The following is a 27,976-nucleotide window of genomic DNA, read 5'->3' on the forward strand; positions in this document are numbered from 1 at the left end:
CACAAGGCAATTTAAGGTTTGTTTGACAAAGAAATACGACTAGGGGCCCATTTACATGTATAAGAATTAGAACTTTTAACCTAGCCGCATTCCAATTTGAATTCACGGCATCAGTTTATTTTTTGAGAGAGAGTGAGAGAGAGAGGCAGCCGAGAAAGAGAGAGAGAGAGGAGAAAGAGCATCGGGGAAATTTTTGAGAGAGAGGAGAGCATTCACGCCTTGCATACACCGAAGGTAAATTGGAATGAATTTTTTTTTTTTGCTTTGTTTTCTTGTTTGTCCCATGTTTGAATGAGAATCAATTTTTTTGAACTTGAAGGAGAGCATTCACGATTTTTTCAACTTGAAGGCATACACCATGGCTTCTTCTTCAAATCAAGTAAGTATCCTATTTCGTTGATTTTAAATTCGTGAATAAGGATGTTATTTTCTACAACAAGTTGAAGCATGTTATTTTCGTGAATTATTTTGGTGACATTGTTTAATTCGAATTAGAATTACTTGTGTTTAATTATGTTCGTGAATTGGGTAGTCATTTTGTTCGTGAATTACTTGTGTTTAATTATTATGTTCGTGAATTGGGTAGTTTGAAGCATGTTATTTTGTTGTAGTCATTTTGGTTGTAGTTATTTTGTTGTAGTTATTTTGTTGTAGTCATTTTGTTTAATTATTGGGATGGAATTTACTTATGTTGGGACGAAAATAATTAATTATTGGTTGTATATTCATTTTGGTTGTAGTCATTATGTTTAATTATTTTGTTGGGATGAAAATAATTAATTATTTTCGTGAATTACTTATGTTATTTTGTTGTAGTCATTTTGGTTGAATTAGTTATGTTATTTTCGTGAATTACTTAGTATATAATTTGATTTAGTTTAATTTTAAAATCATTTCAATAATTTAAATAAAATACACAACCAAAGAATTGAATTGGGTAGTGCATAAATTGAAAGTAACGAGAAGATCCTCTACATGTGTTTAATTATTTTCGTGAATTATTAAAAATAATTGTAGTAATTTTGGTTGAATTAGTTATGTTATTTTCGTGAATTACTTAGTATATAATTTGATTTAGTTTAATTTTAAAATCATTTCAATAAATAAATTATTTCAATAATTTAAATAAAATACACAACCAAAGAATTGAATTGGGTAGTGCATAAATTGAAACTAACGAATTAAAATAAAATACACAACCAATAATTTCAATAATTTTTCTTTTGTACATTGTAATTAAAAATGTTTAATAAGTATTTATTTGAATAATTCGTGTATGGTATAATATATAATAAGTATTTATTTGAATAATTCGTGTATGGTATGATATAAAATAAGTATTTATTTGAATAATAACATTTTTTAAAATGAATTAATAATTTTTAAAATTTCACAAATGAATTAATTTTTAAAATTACATTTTTTCATGTTTTTCACGTTTATGTTATTATTAAATTTTGTGTTATTTTTAGTTGGTGTTTCTTAATTAATTATATTTTGGCTTTTTAATTGATATATTTTTGGTATTGAATAGATTGGTTATCGGAGGCCCGATACACTCAATCGTGCCAGGACGCAGATTAGTTCTTACTACAAGACCAGTTATTTGTCCCGGGTACCCGGACATTGGGGGCGAAGCACTGGAGAATACGTTCAGGCAGGGTTGCATTGGACATTTGTTGGATTGGGATCCGGGCCACAGGTGCAACATGGCATTGCACCATATTGTCTCTCGTCATCTGCTGGATAGTGACGATGTGATGTGGTTCTACATCAACGAGAAGAAGGTTTGCCTTGATCACCCCGCTTTCGCTCTTGTGACCGGATTGCCATTTGGGCAACATCGTTTCGATCCAACAGCCCGCCACGATTTGCGCAACGCTGAAGCCTACAAACGAGTTTGTGGCGGGCGGCACATGTCAGTTCAGGAGTTGAGCGACTTATTTTTTGAGCGGATGACGGATGTTGTCGACCCCGACGGCGGGATAGCACTGCGTGTGGCCCACCTGTTGGTGCTACACGCATTTGTTTTGGGCGTGGATTTGTCATTTGGAAACTCGCTCTTCACAGCATTAGCGATGGAGACATGCACATCAGATACAATAAGTAAGTTATCGGGCTCGCCGCAAGCACCTCTCAGATGTGACATAAACCACTTCCACGACTCATCATTCTCGATCGGACCGACACCGATCGCCAAGGGAAAAACTGCCTCGTTTCCGTCTTTTGTCACGGCTACAAACAAAATGCCACTATTTTTTCCCTTCAGGTGTGTGCCGTCAACCACAATCACTGGTCGAAGATGAAAGTAGAAAGGTGAGATGGAAGCCGCAAGAGCAGCAAACAAATGTTTGAACCGACAGTCTATGTCTACTTCCAAACCAAACAAGGTGCCAGGATTCGCTTCCTTCAGGGCATACAGATATCTTGGGAGCAGGAGGAACGAATCATTAACTCGACCATATATCATCTCCATCCCGAGATTTCTTGCACGCAGCGCGACATCATATTTGATTTTGATGCCGAAATCGCGTACTAACTCCGCCATGATGGATTTCGGCTTAATGACCTCTCCATCATCGCGTATTCTGTTTGCCACAAACGCTGCAACCACCTTCGAGTGCGCCTTGATTTTTTTAGCTGTGCGCAAGTCCCCTTCGCATGAATGCTCTTTCAACTTATGCACTCTCTACATCCCTCGGCCGTGACTAGACGCACGAAGATCGAAATTGCAGTTGTCAGAGTGCTTGCACGAGAAATAGACTCGTCCCGGATCTGAGCGGACAACTTTTGTCTCAGTGCCTCGCTTCATGTTCCACAAACCAACAGCAATGATCAGGTCGTCTTTGCTGTTGTAAAAAGAATTCTTCTGCAGATCATCAACTCTAGAAGGGTCACTCTCGCGAGCAACCAGCGAAGCCGAGGCGTCCACTGGAATCAAGGGAACTAACCAATTAGTTAGATCACCGGTCTCGGCTGTCGGATCTCCGTCACGTGTTGTACTTTATCGGATCCAACCTGCTCGCTCGGTCTCCGTGAAATCGATTAGATCGTCGTCTAATAAATCCTCAGAGGCATCAGAAGCAGTGCCCACCTCGAGCGCAGGGTCAAATTCTTCATCATCTTCCTCAGAATCATCATCGTCTCCTGATGCAACCGAGGCTTCAGCTTCGTGCTCAGGTTCATCATCTGTCCGCACATTGTTCAATCTCCCACATACTTCATTAAGCCTTTCGGTTTGATTCCATGCAGATTCGTCTAGCGCTTGTCCATCCCATGTAAAATATTGTCGTGGAGGGGAGCTCTGGACACCATGAAACGACGTATGATGATACGGCTGAAGGAATATTAAACTGAATTAACGTTCCGCTTTGCCCGATGATCGTTTCTTGGATTATTATTAATTTATCATACAACGATTAATCCTAACATGCTCCTATGAATTTAACAGCTGCACGTTGGAGTTCAGAAATACCTGAAGAATTCAGAAGAATTCGCAGATTCGCATCTGAACAGACCAGTCAGCTTCAAGCCTTCGTTTGAAGCCCCAAACGTCCTCAAATCGTATTTCGCCCAGAAATACGACTTCTTCGTCTTCGAGAGAACTTTCCGTGGCCGCCTGATTCGTCTGAATCGGAGTTCTATGGAGGAAGTTATGGCCGTTTTACGGAGACTGTCAGAACTTGGTTTCCTGCGAAAATCTGACTCCAGCTCTGATCTTCTCGACTGTATCCCGCTCAGCTTTCACCGTTGGATGGACAACGATCTATGAAAGTCCCAAGAGAGAAATAAGCCCCACACGTTTTTCTTCCCTGCGCCCCACAGCTCTCAAAACCCTAATATTTTATCAGTGTGTTTTCCTGAGAGCTGACAGCTGTATTTAATTAAAATTAAATACGTGTGGGCACAGAATTAGTGTAGGAGGCGTTTTTCTCTCCTTCTAGGGCTAGGAGACATTGGGCCAGTCCAGGGACCAGATACAAGGAATAAAGATGGGCCTCAAATAAATTAATTTATCTATGGTCAGCCCAGACCATAATTAATTTATAAATATCAGTTCATTCCACTAGAGAACCGATACTGACTTACCCCTTTATTGCCGGTGATGAGTCGGGGCTTGTATTTAGACTTAATAAATCTCCGTATTTAAAATATCCGACATCCATTAATTAATTAGAGCTCTGACAGCTTAAATTAATTAATCTCTTAATAATTCCTTAAGCAGTACCACTCAAACTTTATTATTACGCCTGAACTTAATCAACCTGCAGGGTTTAGCGTAATAAACCTTATTGAGCTCCTTAAGGGGATGTCATTATCCTATACCGGATACGGGTACTAATACAGATAATCAAATATCATATATTAACCGCTATCACCCAAGATACAGAGTACTCGAGTTAGTATATAACCTTCACCCATAGTAAGTCAAAGTGATATACGAGTTAACATATATATCTGAATACTTATTAGTATTAAGATTTATAAGTCACCGAGATCTTGATTCTTCACTTAAGTCAGATAGAAGAATACATCTCAAACTGTGGTCCTATCAATACGTAATGACGTACCAGTATAGACAAGTAGCCAAGACAAACTACTTCCATCTATACTGCAGCCTAAACCAATAACTTGTCCTAGAGTTATTTCGGCTGTGATCATATTATATCTCTTAAGGTTATTCCAATTATATGGTCTTCTGTGATCTACAACACACCATATAATCTACTTATATAGAGATAAAGAACATACATATGCAATCATGAACACAATCAGATAGGAGATTAGATAGTGAACTTAGGAAACATTGTATACAAGCATAAAACGTTCTTGCTTTCAGTATACAAATCCAACAATCTCCCACTTATACTAAAGCAAACTTTTAGTATACAATGCGTCTATTTACCAATCACCTAACACTTCTCCCACTTATACTTAAAGTTTCCTAAGTGGGTGGCATCAATCTGGCATCAATCGCATTCCCATCTTTCAATGACCATTTGCGATAAGCCTTTTGTGAAAAGATCAGTAGGTTTCTCCAATATGTGAGAATTTATTCTTTAAGCACATAACCTCGATTTAAGAATAATCGTATAACTTGGTACTTACTCTCCATGTGTTTGACCCCTTGTGGTTCTAGGATTCCTTAGAGTTTGCAACTGCACTTGAGGTACCACGAAGGTGATGCTCTCACGCAAACTAGGAATCACTCTTAGACCCTGGAGGTAGTGGTCAAACCAAAAGGTTTTACCTCCCAAGGAAAACACATAGCTCGAGGTAATTATTCTTTGTTCCGGTCAGCCTGGAAATCCGAAACCGTATAATCCAAAAAGGGAACTAAACTGTCTAACTGGTAAACTACCCTTATTCTCTAGTCAAGGACTTGAGAATATAATTTTACCACAGTTCAGTCTTAACTAGAACTATACTGATATCTTACAATCATGCTAACTGCATAGCAAATATAAGATCTCGTACATAGCAATCCATACATGAAGCTATCTAATGCGGAAACGTAGAACGCCATATCTAAAAGGTAGCAATCCTTTCTTGGCGGTATTCATACTAAAACGAGCATTCACAGTATCAATGTAAGACACTCGAGATAAGCCCAACATCCTTTTTCTAGTGATCCCTTATAACCTTGATCACAGAGACGTATACTGTACCTCCTTAGTCTTTCATATGAGACTGTTCGGATAACCATTACTTTATGTCTTGATAATAGCTCCATATTGTCGCCAATTAGGAGGATATTATCTACATAAAATGCAAGATAAACCACATCACCGATGACACGAGAGCGATTGACACGAGATGTTTCTCTCCCTCCCTCACGTAACCTCGATGGTTTAAGTGAGCTGTTATGGGTAAAATGATCCGAATGTTCTGAGCATGGCACTGGCGAAAAAATCATCATAACCTATACCTTCACACTGGGCATAACCTTTCGCCACCAGTCTAGCTTTAAAAGCTACGACCTTGCTCATTCGGACTTATCATTCTCTTGTATACTCACTTGCAACCTATGGCTTTACGGCATTCTGGTAGCAAGATTTTCTTAGTATACAACCATATTCTTAATGGATTCCTCCATTGAGGCGTGCCAGAAATCTACATTCTCGTCTTCCACTAATTCCAAGTAGATATCTGGGTCGATTCTCTTATATTCACTACCAGGGACTGAATCCAAAGATTCTCCCAAGAACATAAATCGATCAGGTTGTCCCACAACCCTCCCACTACAATGGATCTGTGGTGGCACATGTGTGTCAACAGTGCGTGCAGTGTCTTGTGGTACAAAACTCTTGCACACTTGGCTTGGGTGATGGAATCGCCTGTCTAATGTCTTCAATTTCTTGAAGTACACTATCTGACTTGGATTAGTGATTACTCCCATAGTCCACTTCTAAGAATCGTGTGTCATTGCTAATAACCACCTTCTGATTCTTTAGGACTAATTGCAAAGATACATAACTCATCATCGAACATATTTTTTCCAAGAGTGACCTATTTCTTCTCTCCACCACACCATTTTATATAGGGATTACATGGTGTAGTAAACTGGGTTGGAATCCCAAACACTGACAATGAATCAGAAAAGATCATTCCTAACACATTATTGGCCCTTTATCCCCTTTGTCATGAATGACCTGGTCTCCATCTTTTCCTCTATACAGGATTCGCAGGTTCGAAATAGTACAACCTGGATTGAATCCAATGTACTTATTTAGACACGAGCCTTTGGATCCTATTAAGATAGATGTGACCTATTTCTAGGGTATCAATATATGTGTAAGATCCTCATGAGAGATCAGCCTTAACTTTTCTCTTTCTTTTGTTCGATGATGTAAATGCAATATAAAGGTATTTTGTAGACAAGTTATAGTATGAAGAGAGATGTTCAAAATACCAGAATAGACAACTTTGTCATTTCTTATGATAGAAACACCACTATCAAAAATGACATAAGATCCATCTATTCAAAAATTTTGGAACATGATAAGGAACTCTCAAAAAACTAAACTATGTCTTTAGAACTTAATGACAAGGCTTCAATTGCAACAACTGCGACTCTAGTCACGTTGCCTATGAAGACAATCATCTCATCACTTCTCAGCTTCCTTGTCAGCTTAAAAGGCCATGCAAGGTGTAACAATCATTATCAGTTTCTCTCGTTATCCACTACTCACAACTGAGTAGAAAATGAGCTGATATGTCTCAGTTACTATAGCAAGTGAAGTACCTTAACCCTTTGCCTTGAGTATTGAAAGAAAAAATCTTCAATACTCAATCTTATCACACCACTACTCCCACTATTTCCCTTGTCTTTCTTGCCCCTTGGACCCTTCTTCTTCCCGTCGTTCGACGAAGAAGATAGCTCTCCTTTGGCAATAACAAGTGCTTGCACATCTCTTTCCCACAACTTCCTTAGCCGTAACTAGAGCATTCAACAACTCAAAAAGAGTATTATCTTTCTTGCTCATAACAGCGTTGAGGCGGAAGTTCTTAATTAAAAAACTTGGGAAGAGAGTTCAGGATAATATCGACTTTTGCCTCACCGTCGATACTCCCACTGAGCAAGTCATGTCCGTCAAAATTTGCATGACATGCTCGTGCACTGAGCTGTGCTCACTCATAAAATTAACAAGATTACTCTCATCAAATTTAAATGAACAGCTCAGTCCAACTCTTCGAACACTTTATTGAGATTCAGCATGATGCTAATAGCATCGTCCATGCCCTGATGTTGGAGCTACAAGGTTTGTGACATTATACTCATAATAAAGCATATAGCCATATTATTCGTCACATGCCACCTTTTATGTAGTTCCTTTTTCCCATCAGTTGTCTCATTGTTCGAACAAATAGAACGTCGAGTAGTAAGCAACACAAAATATGTGTTTAGTTTGTGATAAAGATAAAAAATCCAAAACGGCGTTTCCATTTTATATATGTGGACCGGTTAAAAGACTTTGTGCAAGAATAAAGAAACAGGAGACATAGACATATCTGAAAGTAAACAAAATTAAACATGTAAGAACATGAACGCATATAGTTCGTAACAATAATATTGTAACCTTTTGATAAAACAATATTAGTGAAACCTCCAACGGCTCAAGGAATTCCATGTGTAAGCCACGTGGGGTGGACAGTTACACACGAACTCCTCAACCAGACTATTTACCTAGTCATTTAATTTCTATCCATGTCAACTTAACCTTTTGACAAAAGAAATTAATAGTTGGACCTTAACTAGACCATATCATAATCAAGAAGGGACTACTCGGGGAGTTGTACATTGTACTTGATATGATATCTAAGCAATGACCACAATTTAACCTTGATAATTAAATTCTCGAAATTGACATACTCACTCGGACCATGCCGCTTTCAATTTAATTATCTTGGTTATCTTATTTAATTCCATTCTCCAAAGTACTCGTGGAAATTATACAAGCAAGCCACGCGGGTGGACGTTTACTGCATAACTCCCACTACTTTAATGGATTTAAATATTTTTATAGAAACCTCATCTGACAAACTTATGAGAGGACAAATATGAAGTAAGCCACGCGGGTGGACGTTTACTCACATCGCCTAATCACTTTGTCTAGAGACCGCTTGTGGAGGTCTATATAATTTTAAGAATAAAATTATTAAGTAGTAACCACAACCTAACTTTTGAAATTAAATTCTCGAATTTGACATACTCACAAGGAGCATGCCGCATTCAATTTAATTCCTTAGTTATCTTATTTAATTCCATCGTCTAAAGTACTCGTGAAAAATTATACAAGTAAGCCACGCGGGTGGACGTTTACTGCATAACTCCCACTACTTTAATGGATTTAAATATTTTTATAGAAACCTCATCTGACAAACTTATGAGAGGACAAATATGAAGTAAGCCACGCGGGTGGACGTTTACTCACAACGCCAATCACTTTGTCTAGAGACCGTTTGTGGAGATCTAAATAATTTTAATCGTCTATAAAATTATCAAGATTACTCTCATCAAATTTAAATGAACAGCTCAGTCCAACTCTGATACCAATTGAAGGAATATTAAACTGAATTAACGTTCCGCTTTGCCCGATGATCGTTTCTTGGATTATTATTAATTTATCATACAACGATTAATCCTAACATGCTCCTATGAATTTAACAGCTGCACGTTGGAGTTCAGAAATACCTGAAGAATTCAGAAGAATTCGCAGATTCGCATCTGAACAGACCAGTCAGCTTCAAGCCTTCGTTTGAAGCCCCAAACGTCCTCAAATCGTATTTCGCCCAGAAATACGACTTCTTCGTCTTCGAGAGAACTTTCCGTGGCCGCCTGATTCGTCTGAATCGGAGTTCTATGGAGGAAGTTATGGCCGTTTTACGGAGACTGTCAGAACTTGGTTTCCTGCGAAAATCTGACTCCAGCTCTGATCTTCTCGACTGTATCCCGCTCAGCTTTCACCGTTGGATGGACAACGATCTATGAAAGTCCCAAGAGAGAAATAAGCCCCACACGTTTTTCTTCCCTGCGCCCCACAGCTCTCAAAACCCTAATATTTTATCAGTGTGTTTTCCTGAGAGCTGACAGCTGTATTTAATTAAAATTAAATACGTGTGGGCACAGAATTAGTGTAGGAGGCGTTTTTCTCTCCTTCTAGGGCTAGGAGACATTGGGCCAGTCCAGGGACCAGATACAAGGAATAAAGATGGGCCTCAAATAAATTAATTTATCTATGGTCAGCCCAGACCATAATTAATTTATAAATATCAGTTCATTCCACTAGAGAACCGATACTGACTTACCCCTTTATTGCCGGTGATGAGTCGGGGCTTGTATTTAGACTTAATAAATTTCCGTATTTAAAATATCCGACATCCATTAATTAATTAGAGCTCTGACAGCTTAAATTAATTAATCTCTTAATAATTCCTTAAGCAGTACCACTCAAACTTTATTATTACGCCTGAACTTAATCAACCTGCAGGGTTTAGCGTAATAAACCTTATTGAGCTCCTTAAGGGGATGTCATTATCCTATACCGGATACGGGTACTAATACAGATAATCAAATATCATATATTAACCGCTATCACCCAAGATACAGAGTACTCGAGTTAGTATATAACCTTCACCCATAGTAAGTCAAAGTGATATACGAGTTAACATATATATCTGAATACTTATTAGTATTAAGATTTATAAGTCACCGAGATCTTGATTCTTCACTTAAGTCAGATAGAAGAATACATCTCAAACTGTGGTCCTATCAATACGTAATGACGTACCAGTATAGACAAGTAGCCAAGACAAACTACTTCCATCTATACTGCAGCCTAAACCAATAACTTGTCCTAGAGTTATTTCGGCTGTGATCATATTATATCTCTTAAGGTTATTCCAATTATATGGTCTTCTGTGATCTACAACACACCATATAATCTACTTATATAGAGATAAAGAACATACATATGCAATCATGAACACAATCAGATAGGAGATTAGATAGTGAACTTAGGAAACATTGTATACAAGCATAAAACGTTCTTGCTTTCAGTATACAAATCCAACAACGGCGTCTCATACTGACTGCATTGTGCTTCATCTATGTGTCCCGAAGGTTGAGCAAAATCAAAAGTAGGGATGTAGACTTCTTCAATCGGACCGTTGTAGTGCTCAACGTACAACATGGGATAGTCGGCAGTTGCCAACAAGGCTTCCACGTCATCATCTGTGGCCAAGCCACATTTCGTCTCCCTACCAAATAGATTGGTCGCCAAATAATACAATTGGTAGCTCGAGCTCAACAAATGCGTCCTCATAATATTGTTGATGCTGCACATCAGGCTCTCAATAGTTTCGTTGACGAGGGGAAGGACCTCTGTAGCCCCACCAACATAGTATATACCATCGACGAGTCCGTTGTATCTCACATATATGTATCTAACGAATTCCATCTATAAAAACACATAAAATGTAGTATTAAAATATGCATAAACGCTTTAAAAATTCTCATAAATATAACATAAAACATTCAAACTATTAATTACACAAACAATATATGAGAAAATCACCTCTTCAAGTAGAATTTGAACATCAATTGCACCAACTATCGCACAAACCACTTCTCAAATCTTGAGGGTTTCAATTTCTCAATTTTTTAACTGAATGCTCTTTCTACGAGTATTTGGATTTATGTTTTCTCATTCACAAATGCAGCCCTATTATAGACTAATATTAGATTCCTTTGTACAAATTCACGTGAAATGTATTGTTCATTCATTCGGTACACTTCAATCTATTATTCAATGTGCAATCAAATGCATGCAGAAAGTGAGCATTAAAGCCTCATTACAATCCAAATTTGTGCAGTCACTTTATCTCTTATTTCATGTGAACATGTACTTTTTTGACTAAAAAATTAACAAAAAAATAGAAATACACAAAAAAGGGATACTTATGTTACTTTCAAACATTCATAAAAAGGTAAAATATTTTACAACCATATGTATTACTTCAAAATGATTTTTTTGTCCCAAAAAAATCTTAGCCGCCACGAAATCGTAGCCGGCGTCACTAGCCGTGGGTGAAAAATTTCACACGGCTAGTACGACCGGCTATGAAGTTCTGGAGGCTAATTGTTTTTTAGAGCTCAAATATGTTTTTGTTCAAAGTCCAGGAGTTTCAAGTGTTTTCTTCAAAAATAGCCTATTATTTTATGTGTTTACTGTATTATTTTGTGTTCAATCAAATCATGCATAAAGTGAGTATTATTACCCCACTATAATTCAATTTTTTGCAGATTCAGTATCTCTCATATTTCACATCAATGTATACTTCTTGTAATATAAAAAAAATAAAATTAAAAATTTAAATAAAAACTCTAAATTAAGGTATTCGTGTTATAATATAACATTACTAAGAGGGCTAAAAAATTCACTATTATGTATATTATGCAACAAAAAAATATTATGAAACAAATGGCGTAATTAGCCGTCGGAATTTCATAGCCGCTGCACAATAGCCGTGTATATTTTGTACTGGCGGCTACTGTTCACGGCTATGAATTTCAGGCGGCTAATTACGCCATTTTTTTCAACATATTTTTTTGTTGCATAATATACGTAATAGTGAAATTTTTAGTCCCATCACTAATGTTTTTATAACACTAACGTAACCTAATTTTTTTATAACTTTTTCAAACATAAAGTATACATTAATTGTGAAAGTGATGTGAGTTGGGCATTCATTGTGTTTTCATCAGTTTTTTAACCAAAATCAATTGTGAAAGTGACGTGAGTTGGATGTATTACAAAAAATCAAGCATGTCAGGCTTTGACTTTCCGACTTTGGGTTTGGGTGGGTAGTTTTGTAAGACAAGTTATAAAACTGGGTAGATTCCCCTATTCACAGTAATATTAAACTGAATAAGTATTGTTAACAAAAAAATTATATTAATAGTATTTAATTTAAAATAGAGTATAATAACTATATTATCAACTTAATAAGTAGTAATATTAAACTGAATGAGTATTGTATAATAATAATTAAATACGTATAACAATTAGCAAATTTATAGATTATAAAATAAAGGGATAATTGCCTATAAATTCCTAATGTTTACACGTAATTGGTTTTTGCACCTTTTTTTATTTTTCTACTTTTAAATACCTAACCTTTAGTTTTTGTCTCGAATTTATCCGGTGATCGGTTTTTTCTCATGCCGGCGCCGGAATTGACACTGTGGCAGCCGAAATGGATGAGGTGGTAGCTGGAAATTGACACTTAAGCACAATTATTACATGTGGAAAAAAACTTGAAAAAAAATAATTACAGAAATCCACCACCTTATCTTCCCTAACCTCCCCAACTCCCAAACCCTACCTTTCCCTCTCCCCACCCACCATCACCGCCGCCTGCCACCAGGCCGGCACCCGCTGCGCGCCGCCCCTTCCCCATTCCCAAAACTAATCGGCCTTCCCCCTTCCCAGACCCCGTCAGCCATCCCCCTCATTTTCTCCCCTGATCTCGCCACCCCCTTCCCCCTCCCAAGACCCCGTCATCCCTCCCCCTTCCCACATATCGAATCTAGCCTCTGAAATCAGCAATTTCATGGCGATTTGGTGAAATCAAGCCCTGCACGACGAATTCGCCTTCAAATCCTGACTCCTCGGCTCTTGGTGAAATCGAGCAGCGATTTCATGGCGATCTCTGGTGTAGGCGACGGTGGCGAGGGGCGGCGGGTACCGGCCTGTTGGTGGTGCTGGCGATGGTGGTGCTGGCGCGACAGGGGCGGCACGAATTGGTGGTGAACTGGGGATCTAGGGCACGAATTGGAGAGACCAGAGAGAGAGGGAGTCGATCTGGAGGGTTTCAGGCGCCGGTGGTGGTGGTGCTGGCGTCGTCGCCGGCGGCGGCGGGTTGGGGGATGGAGGAGGGAATTAGGGTTTGGAAGTATGAAAGATTGGGGAAGATGATGATGATGATGATATGTATTTTTTTATTATTATTTTTAAAGTTTTTTTCCACATGTAATAAATATGCTTATGTGTCAATTTCCGGCTGCCACCTCATCCATTCTGGCTGCCGCAGTGTCAATTCCGGCGCCGGCATGAGAAAAAACCAATCACCGGATAAATTCGAGGCAAAAATGAAAGGTTAGGTATTTAAAAGTAGAAAAATAAAAAAATGTGCAAAAACCAGTTCTGTGTAAACGTTAGGAATTTACAGGCAATTACCCCTAAAATAAATAACTTAAGTTAATCTTATTTTGAACAAATAACACTAAACCATCAATATAATGAAATTAATAGTCTTCATTCAATATAATAATTTGGGCTTTTAAAAATTCATATTGAATTATTATTATTATTATTATTATTATTATTATTATTATTATTATTATTATTATTATTATTATTATTATTATTATTATTATTATTATTATTAAAAGTTCATATCTAAATAACCTAAAATTAATTACAAAATAAAAAAATATGAATAATATAAAAAAGAAAAATATGACAACAGATGTATTTATACAAAATAGCCTAAAATTAATTCATGATTTCAAAACATTCGGGTTTTCATATCCCGACTCACAATCACTCCGATTGTCTCGACGCGCGATTGACGCATGAAGCTCGATGAGTCTGCACGGTTGGGCGTGAGAGACACAAAATCGAAAGTTAAAAGCTTGACGTGGGCGTTGTACAAATCTATGGCTGCACACAATCCAAACTCACAACCAAACATTTGCGCCGGAATTTCAACCTCAAATAAATTATTAATGGTACAAGATATTTTTTGAAATAGTGAAAATCAACCTTTTTTTTCTTCCAAAAAAACATCCATACGGTGGAATAGATATCAACCGAAGACAAATTAGTCATAAAATGACTAAGGCTTAAAAAAACAACTGCTGTAAAAATTTATAAACTCTTTAAAACAATTTATAAGCTATTTAGGAGCTTCTTCAAAGTGTTTGGCAAAATAAGTTCATAAAAAGCTTATAAGCTGTAAAAATAAGCTCTAACAACTTATAAACTCCCAAAAAAATAAGTTCATCTACCCAAACTTATTTTCTTTTTATCTTATAAGCAACTCTCATTTTGCAAAAATAACTCAACTATAGTTCTTTATTTTCGTCATATGTCATTCTAATTTCATTTTTATTCGATTTTCTCTCTCTAACAAAGGTTTTCTCTTACTAAAAATTCTCTATTTAGCTTATAAGTTCAATTACCCAAATTCTCTCTCCCCCTAAAACATTTTGACCCTATTTCTTTTTTATTTTTACCTCACAATCGTCGCCTATTTCTCTCCACCCCTCCCCGGTCCTCCCCTTCCTGATTTGCCCTATTGGTGCAGAATACACGCTGGTGGCTGGAGATGGCAATGGTCGCCAAATTTAGGAGAAGGAAACGGATCGAGGGTTCTACTTTTTGTTTGTGTATTGATGAGGTAGATTAAGAGAAAAAGAGTCAGAACAATGGAAAAGAAATAAGAAATGGAGAGTGTTTGGGAGAAGGGTGGTAGAGGTGACCACGGTCCGGTTCCTGGTTCGAATCGAACAGGAACCACCGGTTCCACGGTTCCGAAAACGGGAACCAGAACCGAACCGAAAACATAGTGTCACGGTTTCAGTTCGAACCGTGAATCGGCGGTTCCAATTTCGAACCAGCGGTTCCCGGTTCCAAAAGATGTAACCGTTTTTTTTTTGTTTTTTTATTTTTTCATTTTTATTTTATGTTTCAAAGTGTTTGTTTGAAGTTTATAAAATGTACACAATGTTGAACTATTTATTTAAGTTGTAAATAATTGAAATTTAGTTTGAATTAGATGTGAGAATGAGAGTTGACCATTTTATTTAGATTGTAAAGGGTTGAAGTTAAGTATAAATTCGATGTGAGAATAAGAATTTGAGATAGATAAAAGTAAAGGATATAAAAGATGCACATGAACTTATGGTTTTTCAATGCACTTGATTCCCACATCGAATTTTTACTAAACTTCAACCATTTACAACCTAAATAAAATGGTCAATCCTCATTTCTCATTCTCATATCAAAATTCTTACTAAACCTCAACCATTTATAATCTAAATAAATAAATAGTTCAACATTATTTACATTTCATACAACACTTCAAAATATAGTAAAATTTTTTAAAAAATGACGGTTCAAACCGGGAACCGCCGGTTTTAGGGGCGGTTCTTGGCGGTTTGGCGGTTCCATGGTTCGGTTCTGGTTCAGAACTGAGAACCGTCGATTTTGTAAACTTGGAACCGTAATTGAATCGGCCGAACACGGTTTCGGTTCCGGTTCGGAACCGTCTAACACAGTTTCGATTTCAGAACCGTCTCGGATGATCTGGGTTTACAGTTCAATTCCCGATTCCAATTTTTTTGGCCACCTCTAAAGGGTGGCATGCGTTCAAGTTGTCAAAATTTGAGAGACACAGCGACAATGATTCGTAAAATCTACGAATGAGGTGAATTGCAAATGAGGAGAATAGAGAGAAGAAACCGACGAGGAAGGTGACGGGCTGGAAGAGACACTGTCTGACGAGGCGCCAGCCTCGTCGGATTCCAGAGGCGGCAAGCTGCAAAAGATTTTAGAAGGTGTTCTTGTGAGTGTATGTGTGTGTGTGAGAGAGAGAGTGAGAGACAACATCGACCATGGAATTAGGGGAGGGAGGGACAAGTCCGCTTATATGTTGTGTAATTAGTGTATATTAGTGTATATTAAAATAAGGGCTAATTGCCTGTAAATCCCTAACGTTTACACGGAATTGATTTTTGCACCTATTTTTATTTTTCAACTTTTAAATACCTAACATTTCGTTTTTGTCTCAAATTTATCCCGAGACCAATTTTTTCTTACGCCGACCCCAAAAATGCCATTGTGGCAGCCGGAATTGATGAGGTGGCAGCCGAAAATTAACATGGTGGCACTTTTGTGACATGAGGAAAAAATATCTGAAAAAAATTAAAATAAAAAAAACATGTGGAATAATAAAAAAAAGGAAATCTCCCCCACCCTCCCTCCCAATCGTCTTTTCCCCCTTCTCCCACCCCAAACCCTAACTCCCCCTCCCCCACCCGGCGCCGCCCCTTGCCACCTCCACCACCGCCGGCGCGGTGTTGCCAGCTCACGACAATAGTCAATCAGCGAGCTCCTCCGAGTAAAACCCAGAACGAAGCTCCTCTCCCTCGTTCGAAATTTCGCGAATAGGTTCGACGCCGCCGCGTGTTTGCTTGGCTCCGCGAACCACCATGGTTCGACCTTCGGCGAGGTCGTCTCTGTCTCTCAACCGTCGCGCCGTCGACTTGTTCTAAGAACACTACTGCCAGAGATGGGGAGGGGGAGGCAGGCGTCGGGGTGGGGAATTCGATTTGGTTGTTATGTTCGATTTCGTTGTTCTGTTCGAATTCGGCAGCGGTAGTTGGTTGTTGAGGATCTTGATGGAGGCGAAGGAGGACGGAGACCGAGGGGCGCGGCGGTGGTTGTTGAGGATCTTGGTGGAGGCGAAGGAGGACGGGATTGAGGCGCTCAATCTGGGCGCGACAGTGGTTGTTGGATTGATTTGATGGTGGCTTCTTCTACTTTGAAATCCATCTCTTCCATGACATAATTTTGCGAACGGTGGTGGTGGTTGCAGGGGGGAGGCGGCGGCGAGTTGGAGGAGGGAAGGGGGCGGCGGAGGGGCGGCACCGGTGGTGCTGGCAGGGAGAGGCGGTGGCGGGTTGGTGGAGGGGGGATAAGGGTTTGAGGAAGATGATGATGATTTGGATTTTCTTTTGGTTTTTTTAAATTTTTTTGCCACATGTAAAAAATATGTTTAGGTGTCAATTCCGACTGCCACCTCATCAATTTCGGCTGCCACAGTGGCATTTCCGTCGCCAACGTAAGAAAAAACCGGTCATTGGATAAATTGAGACAAAAACGAAAGGTTAAGTATTTAAAAGTAGAAAAATAAAAATAAGTGCAAAAATCAATTCCGTATAAACATTAGGAATTTACAGGCATATAGCCCTTAAAATAACGATTAAATAACTTCCACAAACTCATTTTATTCACTAATTATGCAATTTTTAATTTTCGCATCCACCCAAAAATAATGGGGCATTATTAATATTAATAAGACGAAGGAAGTAATAACTAAAAATGACAATTATTTTCATATTTTTATTTACATAAGTAGAATTTATTCTTTTTTGATATATGAAAAAGGCTAAAATTAGAGATTTTTTTTTTGTTTTATAAATTACTCCACTTAAGTAAATAAAAAAATTTAAAGACTACGCGTGGGAAGACTCGAACCCAAAACCTAAGATCTTGAGCATTAACCTCCTACCACTAGGCCAACACACATATTTTCTCAAATTTGTTAGGCGAAAACATCGAGTTCACACATACGGCGTGCCTGCATACAGAATGCAATTGCTACGATCTAATTCTTCCCCGCAAAAGAAAAAAAAAATCTGCAAATTCATGACTAGAAATACAAGGAAGGTAAGAGAGCGAGGAATATAATATATTTGCTGCTTCTTGAGTAAATACAAACTGTAGTCACTTTACAGAGACGCTATCTGGCTCTATACTTCTTCACGCATTTGTTGCGTGAGTATCTCCTCAATTCTGTCAGCAAAAATCAAGATATTATGGCGAGAGAATGCGTTCATGGAGTTCGCCATTTCCTAATGAATTGTAACATAACAGAAACATCAAAATTTATAGAGCAGAAACAAACACAATGACAGTTCTGATGCATATCACGCATACACAAACTTTTTCTTCAGTGATTCAGAGATGACTGCATATAAGATGTGTGATCAGAGTGAGAAATGCTCATTGACCTGTCTCTTTCGAGAAATAACTGAGAAATGTTCCACAGAAACGTAGGGGCAGTGATCTAACTAGCAAAATAGATAACTGAGCAGTTGGTGCACCATTATCAGATGATACTCTTAATACTTTGGATACGTTTCTGAAAATTTATTAGTAGTAGAAAAAGGTTGGTTGAGTAAAAATGCACTGTTATGATTTAGAGGGGTTAAGCCTTGGAGATCTTTCTTACTTTGTAATATACTTCCATCATAACAAAATCTACAATGCCAGAAGAAATCGTGGTCACATACTGTGAATATGTGATAAACCACTTTGAATTTGGTGTTTTTAAGTGTTTATTTACTATACAATTCTTATTCATTCATCCCAGCACTACTCTATTTGAGAGAAGGTTTTCTGTAACAACAGTCATCCAGTCACCCAAGAAAAACACATGCAGTAGCTGTAGCTCAGAAAACACACTGTAAAATGCTCGTGTAGGCTAATCAAAGTCATTGGCGTCAAGTCTACTTTCTTCAGAAAAACTAGCATGCTCTTTTATCCTTCTGAAACTCAGTAACATCATTTTTACATTGATGTCTCACATCATTAATGAAAAGCTTATGAATTCAATACTTCCAGATTGTCAACTAGGATGGCAGGTCTCACAAGACCTACATAACAGATTTTTATCCGCCTAGTTGATATAACGGATAATGAGAAACCCCATCTTACTCGCCTATTCAAGGGCCAATATGGATTGGATAAGCCACTAGCACATAGGCAAGGGTTGAACTTTGTCTCATGATGTCCATGTTCAAAGAGTAGAATAATTGCACAAAATGAACTATCAAGGATACGAGACAGAATTGTAAAGCATACCAAAAAATGAACTAGTGATCTGTAACGTAGTGTATGGAGGAAGTTCTCTGTAATCTATGAAAGATAGACATAAAGAGCAAGCTACCTTGGGAAAGAAAAAAAATACACCACTTACCAACATCTTGCGAAGGAAGCTCAAAGAAATTTCTTTAGAATACTGGCTTGTGCTCTTGAGTGATATTAGCTCCAACGCCAGATCCGACAATGGCCAACCTTGAGGCAACTTTATGAAAGCATCGACCCCACCTACCAAATGAGCTACTATTGTGTCCTCCTTGTCTAGGTACTCAAACGAGTGTCTGAAAGAATGTGATGATATAACTTGAAGATAATTTGATAAAGAAAACTAATATAAAAATGTAAAACAAACCAAAAAAAAAAAAAAAAATGAAGAAAAAAAACCTGCTCTGGGAGGAGGCAGCAGGGAAGAATATTAGACATATAGTTTTTTGGGTGGGACCAAACTCGTATCATGCTATATATGACAATATCACCAGACTGGGGTCAAGTGAGTAAGACATATACCTTTCTATGAGTACTAGGGGACAAGTTACTGCTACACTACTCAAACAAAGGGGGAAATTGGAATAGACAAAAAGAACAAAGATTTGGCAAGATACAAAGATTCCAAACCATGTTTAAAGCCAAATTATAATTCTTTAACTGCGTTATCATGATTCATGGACAAGCATTTTTTGCATGCAATCCTCATTTAATAAAAGTTAGGACATGGTAACATCTTGTGTAATGAGATGACATGTATAGAGAATATAACAGCATACAGCCAGAAAAAAAAATATTAACATAAAATGGTTGTTGTGTTCACATTTCATCCGCTGTTCTGCAGGCTACTATATGAGGTAAGACAGATCAAAGGAAAGTCGCAGGGGCAAAAAGTAAAGAAAAACTAAAGCTGAATAATTATGTCAAAAGAATCACTACTGACACTCAATACCATATAACTGTCACAACAAAATAACTCTATAACTATTTAAGCCATTTCAGATGGGTGTTTCCCTCTTATAAATGATATCGGGGCTAGAGCATGTCCCCCAACAAACTAAACTTTGAAAACTTTCATCACTTTTGTTGGTGTCTTTTCATTGAATATTCATTTTTACACTACTAACTACTAATATCTAACTGATTAAGCCCCTCCTAAATGACGAAGTCAAAACTACATGGGAACAAGTGGAAGAATATTACAATCTCAATTTTTCCAATTAATGAATGAGCATAACACTGACCTTGACTTATTTGCATGCTTGACAACAAATCGTCTAAGTGAAGACATGGCAATTCTATCTTGCACCCTTCTCACAAGAAACTCCAACGACGATCTGGTTTCAATGACTGAGAATGCAGAATAAAGCTGCCTGGAGGCACCACAATCAAAAATCAGACAACCGATAAAATTTACATGATACAAAATACAATGGACCACAGAGCCTTGGATTCAGCATTTCTTATGGAACTATAATGATAGGCCTTCAAGCAAATAGAACTAAGATACTCGGTGCATATCAAGAAGCATCATTAATTCTTCAGCCACTATGATATAATAGACATCCATGATTCCCGTATATTCCACATGCCAATAGCTTACAATAAATTGAAAGTATAATGATGTCATTTTCACAGTCACCATTATTGAAACCTTCCGAATCCCACCATAAGTTTTGAGCACAGGAATATCCAATGCAATTCTGCATTATAACTGTGAGGTATCCATATCAAGACCCATGCTTGTATAGACTCTGGGTAAATGGTCTAGTGGAGCAACAGTAAGACAAAGTTATCTACCATAGCTACATCAGAATTTATTGATAAAATTTAGCAGGGAATAACATGACGCAATATTGGAAGCTATACCCTATGCCCTATTATTGTTATTGTCATTGATTGTGAGTGCATACATATACATGACTCTGATATGCTGGCTATGCTACAATACAACTTAAATCATAATAAGCATAAATCCCTGACCAATTCGACATCAGTTGGTATCCCTAAAATACAATAGTATATAAAAAGAACAAAGCATGTTAGAATGTTCAAATCTTCAGCTTGATTAAACTAAACAAAACAAAATAAAGGTTAATTTAGAAAGAGGAATCAAAATAAGAAATTAATGGGACAAGTCGAAAGATGGCTGGAGTTACATACACAAGAAGGCACTATCTGAGTTTGTCTAAAGTGAAGACAAACAAATAAATTGTGTACAATAGTTATCTTTTATTTTCATGCCTTGGAAGAACAAAGTAAATGCCAAAAAATTGGTATAGGCAATTGATTCTTATAACTGCTTATTTAACTGTTACATAGGTTAAGATTTTGTATTTTCCTCATATGTATCCCCTCCCCCTTTTTCTCTCGATAATCAAACTCCTTCCAGCAGACACGTACGGGATCATGCAACCTCCAAATATTTGTCATCCCTTTAAAAGCAACCATCTGGCATATATGTTAGGCATATAAGTTAGGGAGCCCTAACTTAACCTAAAACCAGGTAAAGGTTGACCCCCTCTTTAATACCATTCCACACTTTCATGTGGAACCAATGTGCGATATCGTAACAATCCATCCCCCATTAAGACTGGACAAAGACAAACACGGACGACTCTCACTCTGGGGAGCCTTCAATCGACAGGTAGGTCACCTTCGAGAACCTAGAGTCTTGCGGCACTCTCTCCACGTAGCCCCATCCCATAAACATCCGGATCCAACAAGTCGGACCAAATTGGTAGGCATATAAGTTAGGGAGCCCTAACTTAGCGAAAAACCATGGTCAAAAGGGTTGACCCTCTCTTATATACCATTCCTCATTTTCATGTGGAACCGATGTGGGATATCGTAACAATATAATTCACATTCATTGTATTATTATCTATCTACTATGCCTTAGGTCATTATTCACTACAAAAAAAGTATATAACCTACATTTGCAAACTAAAGCCCGAGCATGTTGTGCATCATAGAAAGGCAAATTTCCTAAGTACTAATATTCACGTACAATTACTGCCTTTAAAACTGTGGGACTCACACTTTGACTCACATTAGAATCCAAAAACAAGAATATTATACTCAAGAATTGGTGATACAATCAAACAAATACAAAGTCTCATCATCATAATCCTCTTTCATGAAAGCCAATGCCAGAACATTCATCAACAATCTCATTCTCGCAACTCCTCAAGCATTTACCTATATGTCAAAGCTTGTTTTAATTCGCTCAATTTGTATGAACCTTCAGGCAAACCAACTGAATTTCTAGTCGTTGACCAATTTTAATTATAAACCCAATACAAACAATAGAAACAAGAGTAAGAAAGACAATGCTGAAATTACAAACCTAAAAGCTTTTGTAGCATCAAGAATGTCGCCAATGTATACATCATTTGGGAAAATCTATACCATTCAACAGGGAACAAGATTAGCATAAGAGATGTTTAACCTGTAAAACCACGATTTCAAACAATCAAGAAGATAATCAAAGAGTATAACACCAATAGTCGAGTTCAAGAAATATAATTTTTCCCATAATGGTTGTTAATATTACTTTCATGATTTCATCTGTGAGGAATTTTTCCAGGAATTGTAGCCAAAGAATGAAAAGCATAGCCTCACCTCAGCATTCTTTAGTTCCCATGTGTCATCCACAATTTCTATTGTCAGTTCATGATTCAATTCCAAAGGTTCAACGATACTTTCAATATCTTGCCTGTGCAGTACAGTTTCTAGATATGGAATATAAGTCTTCAAAGATAATCTAATGTTGTTTCCCTCAATTTCGATCACTTTGACACCTGTAAATGCTTCCCCAATTTTCTCAACAGCTTCAAACCTGACAACTCAACAATTAAGAGGTAACGTACAAAGAAAAAAAGGGAACAATGACTCAAATTTTTTTGAAAGGGCCAAAAACCTTTTATAAATAGAATCAAGATCCTGCAAAGACTTCAAAGTTGTCTTGTTCTTCTCAATCTGATGACTCAGTTCTAATATCTGAAAATATAGCAGAAAAAAGGCGGGATATTTAATTGACAATTGGTTTTGCTAGCAACAAAGAATTGAGCTGAGACATGGTTGAGCAGTGGTTATCTATGAAGTGATTCGGGGGGGGCACAAACAAAACAATCGCAACAAAAAAAACCTTCACTAGTGAAAAGGTCTCTGGGGTCTGGGCTGCGATTTAAAAGATCATCTAAGCTCAATGAAGTTACAGAATAATAAACAGACAACAATTTTTTTCTAAAAAAAATAAACAGACAACAATTATTATATAGCAACACGTTATTGAATATAGGAGGCATCAAAATAAGAAGCATGCTTTTGAGAAAAAAATAGGAAACTAAATTCTTTCGCCTATTTTCAACCCCATACGATGCTTCGTAATAATGAAATTAAGTAAATATCAGTGTTGAACCAAGCTTGATGAACCTTAAAGTTGGAGCCGTGTTCATTAGAAGGGTTAGCACAATCATCTGCTAAGGATGAGAGGTCTATTTGAGCATTCTCGTTTGCACCCTCATTCTGCAGAAAAAAATATTGAGCTTTAGCAGATTTGCAAATAAATAACGATGACCAAAAGAAGCAACATATCCCTTCCAAGGATACCAACTTATCATTCAAGATCTATGACTTCACTTTTGAGAGGAAAAGGCTAAGAGTTCAGATAAATAAACATATACAGATCAGCACGCCAAAAGATTATTGTATTGCTAGTTATTGCATTTTACTTTACTTATTCAAAACAGTAAGAAGTAAGTCTTTGGATCCTTCTTGTCCCTCCTTGTTCCCTCCCTCTGAAATGGACGTGTAAAAGAAAATTTGAGGGGAGCGGATCTGAATATATACTACGTGTCTTTCACAGATAAGATTTTAATAGAACAGGCAGATTATGTGTGACTTTCACTTAGCCCAACACAGCTCCAAAATTTCACAATTCAAAAACTTTTAGCTAATCTCTGTTTGAATAGTTATTCAGAATCGTATTGCCATAGAATATCAACTGCATTACTTACTGCACACCGCACTTCAATTTTCTTCCATTTTGTGACCACTGATTTTGTCCTTCTAAAACATACCCCCATCTACCAACTACCAAGAGTGTACAACAATTACCCGATTTGGCGTCCACAAAGAGTATACTACGTTCCTTTTTTGAGCATGACACCACTTTCTCTTCTTTACCACAACCACTCATTTTTACATGACTCCACACTCAATTCAACACAACCACTCATTTCTATATGGTGGGACACTTTATCCACTAAAAACCCATCTACCAACCATTTTGTTATAACCCGTGTCAAACCCAAAGTAGTATACTCTTGATAGATGGAGGTAGTATGTTATAACCTTAGGGTCCATACATAAACTATTCATTCTCATATAACAAAAATAAAAAATATCCACTAAGTTTTTTTTAAAAAAAAAAAAAAAACTTTAAAAATAACCAATTTTTGTGTAAGATTACATCATTGGCCTTATTTTATTCTTTTGCCAAATTATTCACTTCTTTCTTACTCCCCTTCTCTCTCTCCTCCACCCTCGCGGCGTCCACCTCCCCCGCCATGGAAGCCGGCGGAGCCGCTGTCTAAACTGGATAGCATGGCCAAATGGAAAATAAGAATGTCCGCCATCTAGTCGTGAGAATGTCCCAATGAAGAAATGTTATTGTATATTAAGTGTTGTTTTGTTTTCGATTATCAATCGATATCCAAATTTAACACTTAAAATAACCCATTTGTGTAATTAAATGTGATTTAATCGAATTTGTATTGTTATTGCTCTTAAATTCACAACTAGTTCTAAATTCACGACAAATTCACAAATCGAATGAAGGTTAGCTGTGATTGTGAATTCAAATTTTATAACTAAAATTCACAACTCGAATATAAGTTAGTTGTGAATTCGAGTTTTAAAGCTAAAATTCACAACTAGCAACAGTTTTGGTTGTGAACTCGAGTCTTAAAGCTATAATTCACAACTCGAATATAAGTTGATTGTGAATTCGAGTTTTAAACCTAGAATTCACAACTAGAAAGAGTATTGGTTGTGAAAGTAAATGTGGTTATTTTTTAAGTTTTTTTTGTTTTCTTCGTGAATAGTTTTTATTTTTGCTATCTCAATTTTGACATTTTTAAAGTCCACTCTATAACTTAAATCTGATGCCTATTTTACTATGTGCATTCCTATTTCGGCTTTGTATGATAACTATTTCCTACAAGGCAGAGAATAGATGTGTAATGCCCCAGGCACATGGGGTTCAGAACCAATAGCAATACTACAACATAACATGCCTAGCTGTAGCATTCATTCGCAACTCAAGTTGCTAGAAGAGTCCATTAAACACTCTCATAAAGATAAAACATTTCCCTTTTCTGGAGGGCATTACAGGAATAGTTGAACAAAGGATGTATGTTTTAGACATGGAGCTATACCAATGCTCCATTGCTTCCCCATATTTATTCGAACATGAAACAATTTTATCCTTCCATAATTTCCCTCTTCTCACCCCTTCCCTTTTAGTCCCTTCCACCAGCAGATAAAAGCCTGAGTTCTGCCAGCACTCGCCAACCCTGCTCCCCCCATTTACTAGATTTTATATAGATACACTAATAACATTCATCTTTCTGGAAAACGACTCCTAAACCAAGAATAGACTGATATTAAAATGTCTGAGCAAAAATAATTTTAGCATGCCCAAGTGAAGTCAATTGTCTTTGACATTGAAGAAATTACTCTATGACCAAGCAAATAACTTGTTTAAATACTTCAGACCAAGTAACAAACCTGTGACTCTATAAATTCCAGAGAACAACAAAATTTCTCCAGCTCAGTATCCAGTTTATCATAGTCTGCATTTCATAGAAATAACACAAAATTATAAAAATTTGTCATGGCAATGACATCAAACAGCTAACAAGAACCAAGTCATGATTACCCAACAGAAAATAAAAGCTATCAAATTCTGCAACAGCATGGTAGAATACATATTTTTCACATGAACCTCACAACAGTTAACTGAAGTAATTTCCTAGAATTATAGAAAGTTAGAAAGAAATTCTCAAATGTGAAAGATGATATTCCCACCTTCTACACATCTCCTTTGAAGTTCCTCAACTTCACGTTCGATGGCTACATTTTCACCCTCCACTTCACTGAGCTCCTTCTTCAATTGCCCCAGTGTTTCATCTAAAGTTTTAAAAGCCAACCAATTTTGATTATCCAAAATAAATAAATGTAAGAATTACAAATACTATAACATTTTTTTATGAACAATAATATTTTCTAATAGCCAGCATATCTTACTTAGGTCTTCAGTTGTCAGTGAGCTTAAATTCGAAAACCACTCTGACGAAATCCAATCAATTTTTCTCTGAGAAAAAAGGTAAAATTTTCAATTGAGCAAATAGAGAACTATTCGATACAAGGAACACAACAAAAAACTAGTTTTTCAGTGGCATACCTCAAGCTCAGAACCTACGTCATTCGTCAACTTCTCAACCTCCCCAACTCCAAGTTCAAATTTTTCATCGACATTTCTGAGCTCCGCAATACGACTGCAGTTTAAAAACAATGGCGTATAAGAAACCCAAATCATTTTCTACAGAAAAAATCACTATCCTATTTTGCATTTGGAGTGAAATATTAGTACCTTTGGAGAAAGTTTAGATCAATTGGTTGTGGAGAAAGAGTAATACTTGGTTCGCTCATAATTTTTCTTCCGAAGATTCAGTTTTCCAAAAAAAAAAAAAAAAAAAATCAGCAAATCTCTACGAAAACATAGTTTTTCCTTCTCTTTTTCAGTTCGATCCCAACTAGGGCTGTCGGTTAACAGAGCCCGAAGTTTTCCGAATTCGGGATATTAATAATGATTTCGGCTATCTGATAAACCGACTTTGTTTTCGGTTAACCGAAAAAAAAAATCAGTTGGGCAGAAGGCCGCGGCACGGCGGTGTCGGGCTGGAGCTGCAGGTTGGCGGGCTGAAGCTGCCAGCTGCTGACTGAGTGGCGGGCCGACGGAGGAGAAGTGGTGGTGCAGCGGAGGAGAGGTGGTGGTGTGGCTAGGTCTCGTGTATTTTCAATTTGAATTTCACGGGATGCGCTCTCTCGCGCTTACGAAAAGAAAATAGAGACTTTTACGTTTTAGACCCCCCCGCCCCTAATGCTATCTATCGTGAGGAGGGATGAAATCCCGATTCGGTTAACTACACCGAGTGGACGAGTGATCCGCTCTCCTTTCCCAATCTCAGTCAACAAAAATTATTTTCCAACTTCATATGGCTAATCACCCGGCTGCTAAGGCATTCTTCCAAAATTTTAGGGGCAAGTAAAAAATACGAAATCGAATAACCAAATCGATAAATTTAAAATATGGTTTAATTTTTTTGCTTCGGTTCGATTTTTCTTTTTTTCATAAAAGTTTGATTTTTTAAAATCGAACAAAATCGAAAACCGAATTATATTTATATTTATATTATATATATATATATAATATTTTAATTATAATTTTCTAATATTTAACTTCTAGTCTAACCCTAAATAATTTTATAAAATAAATAATAAATTTTTTATCGAGATAAAATAAATAATAGTACTAAAATTTATTAATTTAGATTATATGTAAAGTTAATATTATATATACATTTACTATTAATTATATTTATTAAGATTAATGAATCTTTATATGGAATGTAATAATTAATTAATTGATAAATAATGAAGAATATACAGGGTAAATTATTGTAGAT

General features: G+C 37.0%; 2 protein-coding genes across 3 annotated transcripts; both read right to left on the minus strand.

Annotated features, from left to right (window-relative positions):
- Positions 1 to 1,924: 1,924 nt before the first annotated feature.
- Positions 1,925 to 10,826, minus strand: LOC131025667 (uncharacterized). Its single transcript, XM_057955462.1, has 4 exons — positions 10,595 to 10,826; positions 3,019 to 3,189; positions 2,719 to 2,931; positions 1,925 to 2,655 (listed from the first exon to the last, which is right to left on the minus strand). The coding sequence occupies exons 1-4, from the start codon at positions 10,824 to 10,826 to the stop codon at positions 1,925 to 1,927; spliced, it is 1,347 nt and encodes a 448-aa protein (XP_057811445.1).
- Positions 10,827 to 17,879: 7,053 nt separating this feature from the next.
- Positions 17,880 to 27,476, minus strand: LOC130986763 (uncharacterized). 2 transcript variants are annotated; one of them, XM_057910280.1, is made up of 12 exons: positions 26,881 to 27,476; positions 26,692 to 26,785; positions 26,535 to 26,601; positions 26,316 to 26,417; positions 26,016 to 26,080; positions 23,658 to 23,750; positions 23,143 to 23,222; positions 22,845 to 23,061; positions 22,570 to 22,625; positions 20,465 to 20,593; positions 19,333 to 19,516; positions 17,880 to 18,205 (listed from the first exon to the last, which is right to left on the minus strand). In XM_057910280.1, exons 1-12 carry the CDS (start codon positions 26,937 to 26,939, stop codon positions 18,104 to 18,106), a joined length of 1,248 nt encoding a protein of 415 aa, XP_057766263.1. In that variant the 5' UTR covers positions 26,940 to 27,476; the 3' UTR covers positions 17,880 to 18,103. The 2 variants fall into 2 exon arrangements, with proteins under 2 accessions (XP_057766263.1, XP_057766262.1); XM_057910279.1 differs by having other exon boundaries at positions 17,880 to 19,516; positions 26,881 to 27,396.
- Between the last annotated feature and the right edge of the window lie 500 nt (positions 27,477 to 27,976).

Source organism: Salvia miltiorrhiza, chromosome 5 (genome assembly GCF_028751815.1).
Source record: "Salvia miltiorrhiza cultivar Shanhuang (shh) chromosome 5, IMPLAD_Smil_shh, whole genome shotgun sequence".
NCBI classification, from domain to species: Eukaryota; Viridiplantae; Streptophyta; class Magnoliopsida; order Lamiales; family Lamiaceae; genus Salvia; species Salvia miltiorrhiza.